Raw genomic sequence first — 13,352 nt, forward strand, 5'->3', positions numbered from 1 at the left:
ATATTTTGGGTATGAAATTCATTCTAGCTCGACTCGTCTCGATAAAAATGAATGTTTTTCAAAAGAGTACCGTAAACAGGTCTCTTTGAAGATGCTTGATCGTGCGAATTTCGATCCTACATTCATGAAGAGCATTATAACAGCCGATCAGACATGGATTTATGAGTTTGACATGTAAACAAGTCAACAATTATCGGAATGTGTCAAAAAGTTCTTATGAAAAGTGTTTCGAGAACTGGAAAAATCATTGGCATAAGTGTATTACATCTGGTGGGGTTTACTTTGAAGGTGACCACAAATATTGATGAATAATTAAATACTTTGCGTTTTATTTACAATTTGAGGGTACTTCTCAATATGTAACAAAAGGTAAAACTAGAGATACCTTGGATTTCTAGTATCTTTTGTTGAAAATTTAGTGTAGGATTCCGTCAAAGTCTGAAGCTCCTTATTTATGGATAAACGTCTTGCCCGTCTCTAACCGTTCGGAGGTGACATAACGCTTGTAAGATATGATATCAAGGCGAACAGCCAAATTTACTTTTTATTGGAAAAGTAAACATCATTTTTATAAATTTTATACATTTCCTTTGGGACTTTTATTCGACTAGAAATGTATTGAGTCGATCCATCAGAGATGTTGAAATTCTCACCTATCTCTTTGCTGACAACTAGACATTTCAAAACAGAAAAAAATTTGCATCAATTCGGTTTGTGTGCGCCGTTCAAATGGACCAGTCCGAGTTAATTTTGATCAGTTATAACAAAACATATTCTCATCATCAGTTGCAGATACATATGTAAGTGTACCGCTATGTTGGGCCTTACAAATACAATTACTGTTATCTTGTTGAAATATCGTAATTGCATTTCAAAAACTCAATGAGATAATTATAGGGTCCCATGGCTTAGTCCAAGCAGCAACGACATCTTGCAAATAACAACCGGAACGAACCGAATGCTCATTTCACAGTTCGGAAACGCAAATAAGTGGGCGCTTCCTCAACTCTTATGTTCTTGTAGAAAGCGAAATGGGAAAACTGTAATAAGCTTTGAGCTATCTCAATGCAAAATCAATGAAATCGGTAAACCACTCACATATACAAATGTAAATTGTATTTAAAACGAGGCACATTCAGGATGCACGGGATAAGCAGCGAGAAATGCATAAACACAATGAGATGAGCAGGGATTAGTGGCCACTAAGAGGCAAGCGCCTCGTCACACACAAAAGGCAGCGCGTGCCCATTCACAAGCGGCAAAGACAGGGATGAGCGCAAATTTGTCAGCACTTGGCGCTATGAGAATCGGCTTATCACTCATGGCATGTACATATTTATATGTATATAAGTGTATATATGGTATATGTATGTATATAAGTATGTATATACTGTGTGGTATCTATTTATGATTGCTTATCGGCATTATTGCTCGTTGGCATTGGCTTTGTTCGTTGCCGCAAAATTTGCCATTTCCACAACAACTACATCACTAACTACTTGACCTAACTAAGCGAACACACACACGCACCCTCATACAGGGCTGCACTGCTCGTGGGCACTACCAAATTCGATACGCTCATTTTCGGGTATCGCAATGCACGCATCTTGTTTACAATTTGGCAAATTTGACTTTAGGAAATATTCTACTACTATTGTTGTTGTAAATGTTGCTTGTTGCAAGGCGTTTGAACGTTGCCGCTCGTGCGACGCGCTCATCTTGCCGTGTAACCTCATGCCTCTATGAAATCCGTGTGTTTGTGTGGCTGCTGCGCCGGCGCAACTAATAAAGGCGCCACCTACTTACCGTTAATAATTAAATGTGGCCGTTTTATTTGGCGTTTTGGCAAAGAATTTAGTACTTCAAATTATATTTTATCGTTTCGCTGGTTGCGTTGGTATAGTTTTGGACTGGGGCTGGCCGTTTCGTTTAATTAAATTGTGTGAGAAGGCCGCGCCGGCGCGTGATTCAACAGAATTTTTCTTTAATTTAATTTAGTAATTAGCGAAAGCGATGACTTTCTAAAAAGGAAACACTGTGATATACGACTAATATGTTCTGAGTCAATGTCGGTGGTCTTGGTTAGCTCGAATTTGTATTAAGTAGGCGTGTTCAATCGACGGTGCGATGCATTTTCGTTTCATGATGATAAACTAAGTCAATGTAGTTAGGAATTAAATTGTTTTGGGAGTACTGTACACGAAATAATAATTTTGTCTTATTTTGCTATTTTATTACATTTTAAGTTTTTATAGCCTCAACAGGGATATACCAAGTCATTAACATTTGTCATAATGTTAGTAACACCAAAAAGGAAACCTCGGAGACTCTTCTAAAATATAGTATCAATATATGCATGTATGTGTAAGTGATCACCGTAACGAACTGCCATGATTTAGCCACGTCCGTCTGTCTGTTTAAACGCAAATTTGTTCCCCAGTTTTCGAAATATCGATATGAAATTTTCAAACCATCTATTTTTTACTCATGAAGTGGCTCATTTGTCAGAGCCGCCGACTTAGCATATACCTGCCATACAAACCGAAGCATCAAAATCAAGTTCTTGCAAAAAAAAATTTTTTATTTGACAAGATGTCTTCACCAAATTTCAAATAGATTATTATCAGCAGTACAAGATAGACAAATTTTTTTGATCGGAAAAATATAGCGTGTAGATGTCTTACAAACAGAACGATCAAACATTAGCTCTTGTGAGGAAAACTTTTTTATTTGACAAGATATTTTTAAGAAATTTGGCGAAGATTGTTGTTGAACGCAACGGTACAATCTCCGTACAAAGTTTTTAGTTCGGATCTATAGCATATAACTGACATACAAAGTGACATTAAAGATCAAGTTTTGTCTGTAAACTATTTGTATTTTGAAGGGTATTATATGTAGCTTCCTCTTGTAGCTATCTCTTTTCATCAAACAAACAGTCAACGCATTCGCGACGTGGCTCCCACGTCACTGTTGACAGTCATAACGTCGAAGTCGTAGATAATTTCGTCTATCTTCGACCCAGCATTAACAACAACGTCAGCCTCGAAATCCAACGGCGAATAACTTTTACCAACAGATGCTACTTCAGCGAATTAAAAGACTGCGGATACCCTGGCTAGGTCATGTCGAAAGGATGAGAATATTCCAGCTCGACGTGGTACCCACCGGTGGAAGCAGAGGAAGGAGCAGACTTCCTCTCCGTTGGAAAGACTAGGTGGAAAAGAACCTTGCTACACTTGGAATCCCCAATTGGCACCACGTTGCGAAAAAAAAGAAACGACTGGCACGCTGTTATAAACTCGGCTAAGCGGTGTTTACGCCAGTAAATAAAGAAGAATGTGAAAGGCCTGTAAGTAGTTTTATTTTTCGATGGAGACTTTACATTTCAACTGATTGATAAGAGAAGTTCTACTTTGAATTTCAAGACTGTTGTTAGTGTTTCGTATAGTTCCAAGTAGTTGAGTTACTAGTTGAGTTGCTAACCCTTTAATGAATGGATACATTGGGTTCTTTCCTCTAATGTCATTAGTTTCATGATTGAGGCCTGTTACTGACATTCCTAGTTTAATTTCATACCCTAGTTTTTCTTTTTTGATGCATACAAATATATATATTTTTTGAAAGTGTTCCCACTTTTCGCGTCATGTATAGTATACGTTGTTCTCAAGAACTTCCACTTCCAAAATAGTCTCACAGAACTATTTAACTCACATCAGTTAATAACGAGAAAAAACGTTAGCTTTGATAGTCTTCACAAATAAGAAGGCTTCCATACAAGAACCTTTTCAATATCAAGTTCTTGTATGGAAGCTGGTTAGATTAGGTTAGATGGCTGATCCATGGAGATCGCACGTGGACTGCTATATGCAGTCCCTTGTGAGGCCATAGAAAAGAAGAACTTCTCTGTTCGAACATATAATTTAGCAAAACGTTTAGTAGCCAATACAAATTTGCACAGCCGTTCAATTTCCATTCCCTACGATATCTACGGGCACTATGTGCAAGATGGCGTTAAGTGCCATGGTTGGAGTGAAACTTAGTGCAATTTCTGGTCGATATACCAAAAACTGAGCGATTAGATAGCGTATATAGTATACAGATAGACGGACGGACATGTATAAATCGGCTCAGACCATACCGGTGATCATTTATATATATTTTAATTGGTCTCCTAAGTTTCCATTTGTGTGATACACGATGGGCACACGAAATAGTTACAAATTAGTCAAACCAAAAACCAAATATAAGTCTTAGATTTTTAAGCCATAAGCAAACGGTCGTTAATAAAACTTTTAAGTGAGGTGGAAACTGCAAGAACTTATATAAAATCGATTGGTTTTTGAATTCCTATTTTAAATATTTTCATGTTTGTTAGGTACTTCGGCGATAATCACCTCCTATTTGTGTTATGAGCCATATTATAATGCCATGAAAGGGGTCCAGAAAGTAGTAAATGCCTCAACTCACGGAATGCAATAAGAAGCGATAGAAAAACTCAAATAACTGTTTTCGATTCAGTTCATTCAAAACATTACAACAGTGAAAAACTCTAATATCTTTATATTCTTAAACATATCTACATATGTGTGTACATTATATACGAGCAGATACTTATGTAAGCGATTTGCAAAATTTAATATTAAGACCAGGAGGGTTATAATTTTATGTTTACAATTGAATGAAAATTTTTTTGTGACATACATATGTACATATATTTCAGTATTATTTTCTATAATATTTTTTGTTACCTTACACATTATCCTAAATATGAACATATGCTTTAATATTTTTTTTTATAACAAAAACATATATTTGTGTGACTGCCTGTGTATTTGAGTACAGCAGAAAAACTCAGACACAAACATATACATACTTACACACACAATTTACCTATATATACATACATATGTATATATTGGTCTTCAGCGCACAGACCAATCAGCAAAGCGCACAAATCCGAATCTTTTCCACCACAGCGTCAGAGCGCAGTGCAGCGCCTCATTGGCCGTGGGAAGTTATGTGAGCGCACGTGCTGTTGATTTTCGCTTAAGTTGTTTTGTTGCCACATTAAGTGTTGTTACTATAAATTGTTCGTAGTGGTTGGTGTAATTTCAAATTCCAATACATATACACACCTTATGGACATGGACTCCAGCAGCAGCAAAGGCAACAGCAACAGCTGACACATTCGAAACCTTACAAACGCAGCCCAATCCAAAGGCTCCACAAAGGTCTCAGCAAACACGTCAACACACATACACATAAGCACGGGAGTACACCACAACTACAGCGGAGACACGAAGAACGTTGCAACAACGTTAAAGCGACCGGCTGTGTGCCACCACCGAATGTGAGAGAGCCTGCTCAATAAGACTTACCTGTCGTCTACCTGCCGACCGAACTGTGGTGAATTGCTTGCATGGCAAGGAAGTCGGTATAAATACCACCACCAGGAGACTGTCGAAGGCATACGCATACAGGACGTGAACGTGTAGACAATTACTCGCTAGTTAACTGTAGAATACTTTGAAATTTTTTGAGAATTCGTAATACATTCAACGAAAATTGAAGACAACATGTCGTCCAGTGAAATATATCGTTACTATTATAAAACCTCCGAGGATTTGCAGGCATTCAAATCGAATGCGAACGAGATGTTCTTCAATCCGATGGCGGCGTATAATCCGCCACCGCTAGTGAGCGCCAATCAGCATCATCATCATCTCCTGGAGCAGCAACAGCAACAATACAATTGTGCGCCCAACAACAATTTTTTACCCACCAACGGTTTCATCACTTTCGAGCAGGCATCCTCCGATGGCTGGATTACTTCATCACCGGCGAGTCATCGGTCCGAAAGCCCCGAATATGTGGATCTCAATAGCATTTATGCTAATGGCGCGCATAGCGGCGCTCATCCATTGCACGCGACTGTCACACAATTCGGTTTACATTTGGAGTCGCCACCAGCGCCGACTGCACAGTTAACTGGCTTGCCTGAGACCACAACAACGACAAATAGCACAAAAACGAATGCGTCCAAGGCGCAAAACAGCGGTGCCACAACTAAAGCGAAGCGTTCATACACGCGCCGCACACCAAAAGCAGCACCAGCTTCAACCGCTTCACCTTCATTGCCGCCAATTACCAGTGATGCCATCGTTTCCATTGCGACTAATGCCGCCGCCGCGATTAGCGCCAATCCGCACGTAGTTACCAATACGCCTTACACACACGACTTCCAAAGTTTCGACTTTGACCAAGCTGCTGCTTTATTTGATGGTGACAGCGTCGACGACGACGATATGGACGATCATATGTTGCTCTTTGGCGGCGATGACGACTTCGAGGCCGCCGATGGTTCCTTCGAACTAGCTGATCAATCTGCCGGCATGCAAACTAAGGATGATATCGCAGCGTCTACACAACCCGGCGCTAAGAAGCGTCGTGGCAAGCAAATCTCGCCGGTGGTCAAGCGTAAGCGTCGTTTGGCGGCCAATGCGCGTGAACGTCGCCGCATGCAGAATCTGAATCAGGCCTTCGATCGACTCCGCCAATATCTCCCGTGTCTGGGTAATGATCGGCAGCTCTCCAAACATGAGACACTCCAGATGGCCCAAACTTATATTGCGGCATTGGGCGATTTGTTGCGCTAAGCTGTAAGGAAAGTGTTGGTTCGAGGCATGGCCGAAACAGTATTTCTTCGTTGTTGTTGTGAGATACAAATGACTGAGTTAGACAATACAACTGTAAATGTGTAGTTGAAGTTTCCTTAGTTCTAAGCGTGTATGTGTTGCTGTATATTTATTTAGCGTTAGTTAGGTTTGATAAAAATAATATTTGTAAAATTTAAAAATAAGTAAGCCAAATATTGTACATAAGAGACCGGAAGACAAAGATATGCCTAAGTTTAGTTAAAAAAATAAAATAATTGAAATCATAAACAAATTAAGTGATTGACTTTTACTTCCTTCACCGACTATTTTGAGCAAGTCCACAAAGAAAGTTTGACAAACTTCAAGTGATGCTAAGTACTTAAAAAGTTGAGTCCTTAAACTTAAGTGTTTGCAGAAAGATGGGAAGCTCAAATTCATCGACTTTTCAGAAGTTTCAAAATTTACATATAAAATATTTTAGAATTTTATAATGATGTGGATGGGATGACGTTAATTAAGCAGGAAGATAATTTTTTGTAGTTTCTCCTCGTCAGTGCTACATAAAGGCTAAGTTTTACTTACAAAGTATTCTTTAAGCCTGATGCATCTGTAGCCTTACTTGATGGTTACTATTTTCAAGATTAGTCATGATCTTGTACTGGAAAGTTAAATTATTTCAAGGTTATAACTTAATGTCTCCTCCGGGAATCTGGCAGTTGCTTTGTTTAGTCTAATACAAGTATATATGGCACTACCATATGCGATTGAGAGTATTACTTGCTCGCACGGTGGATTCCACTCTGCGGTGGAAGCAACATGTAAGCCTGACCTTGGTCAAGGCGGCTAAAGCACTGGTGTGCAATCGGCTGGCTGAAAAACCCTGGAAAATCCCTTCATCTAGTGATCGATCAGGTAGCCAAGCACACACTGCTATAAAGACAAAAGAAGGGTGCGGCAGAGGTAAGGTAATATTGTCCCATCGGATGAAAGTGTTAAGTGGTGCAATACCTTTTGCCCTTCTCTCAAAGGACAGTATTACCAAAAACGTTAATTTCACCAAGAAGTTTAAGGTTACCTTCGGCAGCAAGGCTGAATGGAATGATTCCACTCTTGAGCTACTGCTTAGGGATAGAACAATCAATTGGTACTCTGACTGCTCGAAAACGTCGGAGGGAATCGGTGCAGGAGTCGCAGGACCATGTACCGTACCTATGAGAAGTTTTCCGAGCATTTTTCAAATAGAAATCTTTGCCATAAGTCGGTGCATAGAGATAAACCTCCAACGCAACTATCGCAATGAATGTACAAGTATAACCATACTTAGCGATACTCAAGCGTCACTTAAAGCAATCTCCCCCTATGAGATCAAATCGCTTCTGATGTAGGAGTGTAGAGAATGATTGAATGGTCTTGCGGAACGCAACCAAGTGCACCTCATCTGCGTGCCCGGTCCTAAAGGTATAGCAGGAAACGAACTGGCTGATGAGCTCGCCCGCCGCAGCATCCACTAACGTTGTATAACCTGAACTTTTCACAGGGTTGGGTTCCCTTACAAGCTGCTCCGCGAAGAAGACGGAGTAGGCAGAGAGAGGTATTGGGAATATGATATTCGAAGCAAATGTTCGGCGTTCTTTTCAACTTTTTAGTTGTATTTTGAAATACATGTGGTGAATACCAAAATTCCAAGGCGTCTCCAAATTATAAATCTCTTTTCTAAACTTTTCAACTCTTTCTATTTACTTGGCTACAGTGGTCATGAATTTTTTTGTCGAGTCGGACTTATCGAAATGTATTTTATATAAAAGCATTTGAATATGAGAGTATCTGCAGGTGAGTTCTGTTTTTATCTTAGAAAGCAGTTGAAAGCTCTAAAATTAATGATTAATAGTGGAATAGGCACATGGAGTGGCTCGTTTAACCCCTTTTTAATCCCTATTATGAATAAATGTATATGTGTATATATTTATATATATGTGTAAATACATGCAAACACTTGTGCTCATAGTCATTTGTAAAACATGAAAAGCTGCGAAATTATCACATGAAAGAAGCTTCCGTTTCTCTCACCTTGTTAGCGGCATCTTTTGTTTGCCTGACTGGGCTCCCACGTGCAATCGATCGCATCGAACCTGTGTTTTCTCAGGCTGCAGACAAAGTGACCAGTCAATTTGTCAATTATACAAATTGTCGACTTGGCTACCCGAAAATCGCCGATTCGCACAGACACGGCCAACGATGCAACCGACCGTTTGGGTCCAGACTTTGGCACAGATTACGACATGTTGCTAACATAAGAAAGTCGGCAAAGTCGCGTCGAAATGCCACCTGCATGCAGCCGCTAAAGCACTGGGCAGCTGGGGCTGCGAAAGCCAGAAGCGGCCAAGCGGCAGTAGCGAGTGCGGTGTCTAGTGGGGTAGAGGATGCACTCTTAAAGGCATCAATAATGAACAATGAATGAGTGTTGGAGCTGCACGCAGTAGCCGAATGAACGCAATTGAATGGTACGCATCGATATGCGTATTGAACTGATCTGAAAAGGGCGGCGAGAGAAATGCCAACGTATCGCAAGCGTGGAGGGTTAAAGGAGCCGAAAACCGCACAATCTTCGTCAAATCGCATGTCTTTGTCAATTTTATGCAGTTTTCTGTATCATTCGCCAATAAAAATAAGGACAAAAACGTTTTAATATTAAAAAAAAGTGCGGCTACAAAGTGAAGATCAGCGTACAGCAGCCCAAATGGCCACATTGAGTGTAAGATGAGCCGAGCTGAACCGGGCTGAGCCGACAAAACGTCACCACAACAGCATCTTATTGCGGCGTGTGTGACTTGGGGCTGCGCTTTTTTGCGGTTAAGCTATGAGCTGAAAAGAAATTTGTTATAAGCTTAATTGGTTGTCTATACAACACCTTTTTTGCGGTGGTTTTTAAGCCTTACTGGGGTTTTCAGCATTTTGTGAGGACGCATGACAAAGAGATTAAGGCATCGTCTGACATTTAGACTGAATCGTTTAATGAACTTTAACACCATCAATTTGTCACTGCTTGTTAGTGTCGAAATTTGTGCATCGCTAGTGTGATTGAGCGGATGCCCGTCTGGTTTTGTGGTGAGGGTCATCTTCGGTATGAATTACAATGATGCTGAGTTAAATTTTTTTTGTTTCAATATCTTTTTATTTCTTGAATCTGCTTTTTGTTTTAAAAGCCTAACAATAAGTTATAAAATCTTAAATCTATTTAAAAACTAGACACGCTCAAGCAAGTGATTGAGCTATTATACATTGCTCCTTAGTAGGCGGGCATATCTCTTCTTTTAAGGCGTGTTCGATCGCAGGAATGTACCAAAGCATTAGCCAAAGAGTTTGGGTGATCTCGGAGTTTAGATATGTATTTAATTCTGCTGTCTTCTACTTCTTTCTTTACCAAAACACTGCCCTGTGTTACACCAGCCCTTGTCTGTCGTTCATCAGTCATGAAATCTTCCACTTTTACGGAAAAAAAATAAAAAAAAGAATAAATTAAATTTTCTATTTTTTAAATAAGACTCCAATGTTTAATACTATTCTAAAGGTAGAATGTTTTTAATCTTATACAAGTATAAAAGGCCTTCATGCCACACCTTATCAAAGGCCTGAGTCACGTCTACATAGATACTATATAGTTGAACAGTACTCTCTGTGCTCAAATGCTTTTCTTATTTCGTTAGTAATTCTATTTACTTGCTCTATCGTGCTATGTTTTTCACGAAACCCGAATTGGTGCGTTGCTGTTATATTATTTTCGTGGAGGAAAGGAGTCATCTTTGATAGTAAAAATTTTTCAAATATGATAGAAAGACAGGGTAGAAGACTGATTGGTCTGTATGAAGACGGCTGTGTTAAGTCTTTCCCAGGTTTATCTATCAAGCTAAACTGCGACTTTTTCCATGCATTAGGATAGTATCCGAGTTTAAGAATTGCATTGAAGAGCAAAGAAAGCACTTCTACGACAATATATGGTAACTCAATTAGCATTCTTGGGGTAATATTATCATGTCCTGGTGACTTTTTTGGGTTAAGTTCTTTTATTATTCTAGTAACTTCAGAAGTAGAAGTCCTAATAAATGCAAGCGACTCGTTAGCGGTATTGGGCAAGGTTGGCAACTTAAAGTTGTTCTTTGGGCAATTGGGTTAAATACCTTTACTAGGTGATTTGCAAAGCAATTTGCTTTATCCTCATCACTACGTGCCCAATTACCATTCAACTGTCTTAGAGGCATGTTGGAATCTACTGATGCCTTGAAAGACTTTTGGGTTTTCCAAAAGGAGTTTGCTTGCTAGAATTTGGGCACAGTTTCTTTATATAATTTCCAGTGTTGTGTTCTCCCTCGCGTTTAAGCGCTTCTTTTAATTTTCGTTCAGCAGAGTTGTAGAACCCTCAAAGGTGATCAAGTCACCGATGCCAAGAGCATACTTGGATTATGGAGGGAACACTTCTCCAGCCTGCTGAATGGCAGTGATCGAACAACACTAGGGGAAGGCGAACCCGATTCCTCAATCGATGACGATGGAGCAGACGTTCTATTACCCGACCATGAAGAATTTCGAATAGCAATTGCCCGCCTGAAGAACAAGAAAGCGGCAGGGGCCGACGGATTGCCAGCCGAGCTATTCAAACACAGCGGCGAAGAACTGATAACGAGCATGCAAGCATGCATCAGCTTCTTTGTAAAATATGGTCGAACGAAAGCATGCCCAACGATTGGAATTTAAGTGTATTCTGCCCAATCCATAAAAAAGAAGACCCCACAATCTGCGCCAACTACCGTGGGATTAGCCTCCTCAACATCGCGTATAAGGTTCTATCGAGTGTATTGTGTGAAAGATTGAAGAACTAAATAGAGAAGGTACCATCTTCTATAAGAGTGTACAACACCCGCGCCGTTAGTTCTGCTTTCTCCAGGCTGGACAAGGAAGCAAAAGAAAAGGGTCTGGCAGTGAACGAGGGCAAGACGAAATATCTCTTGTCATCAAACAAACAGTCGTCGCACTCGCGACTTGGCTCTCACGTCACTGCTGGCAGTCATAACTTTGAAGTTGTAGATAATTTCGTCTATTTAGGAACCAGCATTAACACCACCAACAATGTCAGCCTGGAAATCCAACGCAGGATTGCTCTTGCCAACAGGTGCTACTTCGGACTGAGTAGGCAATTAAAAAGTAAAGTCCTCTCTCGACGAACAAAAACCAAACTCTTTAAGTCGCTCATAATTCCCGTCCTGCTATATGGTGCAGAGGCTTGGACGATGACAACAACCGATGAGTCGACGTTGCGAGTTTTCGAGAGAAAAATTCTGCGAAAGATTTATGGTCCTTTGCACATTGGCCGCGGCGAATATCGCATTCGATGGAACGATGAGCTGTACGAGATATACGATGGCATTGACATAGTTCAGCTAATTAAAAGACAGCGGCTACGCTGGCTAGGTCATGTTGTCCGGATGGACGAAAACACTCCAGATCTGAAAGTATTCGACGCCGTACACGCCGGGGGAAGCAGAGGAAGAGGAAGACTCCACTCCGTTGGAAGGACCAAGTGGAGAAGAACCTGGCTTCGCTTGAAATATCCAATTGGCGCCACGTAGCCAAAAGAAGAAACGATATATTACGGCTATAATCGCGTAAGCGGTGTCTACGCCAATTAAGAAGAAGAAGAAGAGTTGAAGGGGAGCGATTTAGCTGTCATTCACGTCTACATCGCCTTTTCTCATTTACAAGTTTATATACTACTACTACTTTTCTTATTACCCCACAAGTATAAGAGCTTGCAATATGAAGTTTCGCGGAAGATTTCTAGGACCACTGGTCCACTGGACCTACACAGCATAATATTTCGAATTTTAAAAGAATAAAGAGACTTTAAGAAGTAAGTCTAACTATATATAAATCTTTTGGGGTTTTATATTTTCCTTGTCGCAACAACTTATCTTGAACCGCAAACTTCCACAGAAATCGTCTGTATGGGTTAGGTTAGGTTATACTGCCCGGCATAGGCCTTCTGGTCCTTAGTAATGCCAGATGGAGATTCTGTTAAATTTGAGGTAAAGTACGGATGTGAACGTTTTTTTCGAACTTTAAGAGCGACTAAATATCTAAGTTGGATGCTTCGTCTAGTCCCTAGAACTGCAAAACTCCTGGATATTTAAGACGAGACAATGCTACAGAGTAGCATAGCAAGTGTTCCAGCATCTATTTCTCTGTACTTCCTTTATGTATCATTGTTACTTGTTCGATTTCTGTCAGGAGCTAGTATACATTTCGTTTATTTTGGTTTTTCGTTGGCAATTATTAAAACACCATTTTCAGATTCCATTGATCCAGTCGCGTTTCTTCTACATTCTTGACTCCTTTTTTTGTAAGCAACGCGCACTTGTGATCCTTTTGAAGTCTAGCCATCATTTTTCTAATACTAACCTTCTATTTGTGGTTCATAAGTATGTGTATAGATGTGTGTATGTGCCTATCCTTGCCAACATCCTTCAAAAATCTTTTATTTTTCGTGTTTTGCTTACATTTGTTGTGTGAATTCCTTCAAGCGTAATTGCTAGTAATTTTACTGTTTTTTATCAGAAAAGATTTTTGTGGTTTTTCATTGTGATTTCGCCTTGCTGTTTTGTTATTATTGTAGGGGTTCGCGGTTTGAGTTTTTTTTGTAAA

General features: G+C 39.9%; 1 protein-coding gene across 1 annotated transcript; it reads left to right on the plus strand.

Moving 5' to 3' along the window:
* Window positions 1-5,536: 5,536 nt before the first annotated feature.
* On the plus strand, window positions 5,537-6,895 carry LOC120782003 (protein atonal). The gene has a single exon (XM_040114168.1). It carries the CDS (start codon window positions 5,580-5,582, stop codon window positions 6,657-6,659), a length of 1,080 nt encoding a protein of 359 aa, XP_039970102.1. The 5' UTR covers window positions 5,537-5,579; the 3' UTR covers window positions 6,660-6,895.
* Window positions 6,896-13,352: the final 6,457 nt, after the last annotated feature.

Source organism: Bactrocera tryoni, unplaced genomic scaffold, assembly GCF_016617805.1.
Source record: "Bactrocera tryoni isolate S06 unplaced genomic scaffold, CSIRO_BtryS06_freeze2 scaffold_86, whole genome shotgun sequence".
Taxonomy (NCBI): domain Eukaryota; kingdom Metazoa; phylum Arthropoda; class Insecta; order Diptera; family Tephritidae; genus Bactrocera; species Bactrocera tryoni.

Coding starts and splice junctions, on each gene's coding strand:
- LOC120782003 (XM_040114168.1), top strand. CDS start 5,580: ATGTCGTCCAGTGAAATATATCGTTACTATTATAAAACCTCCGAGGAT.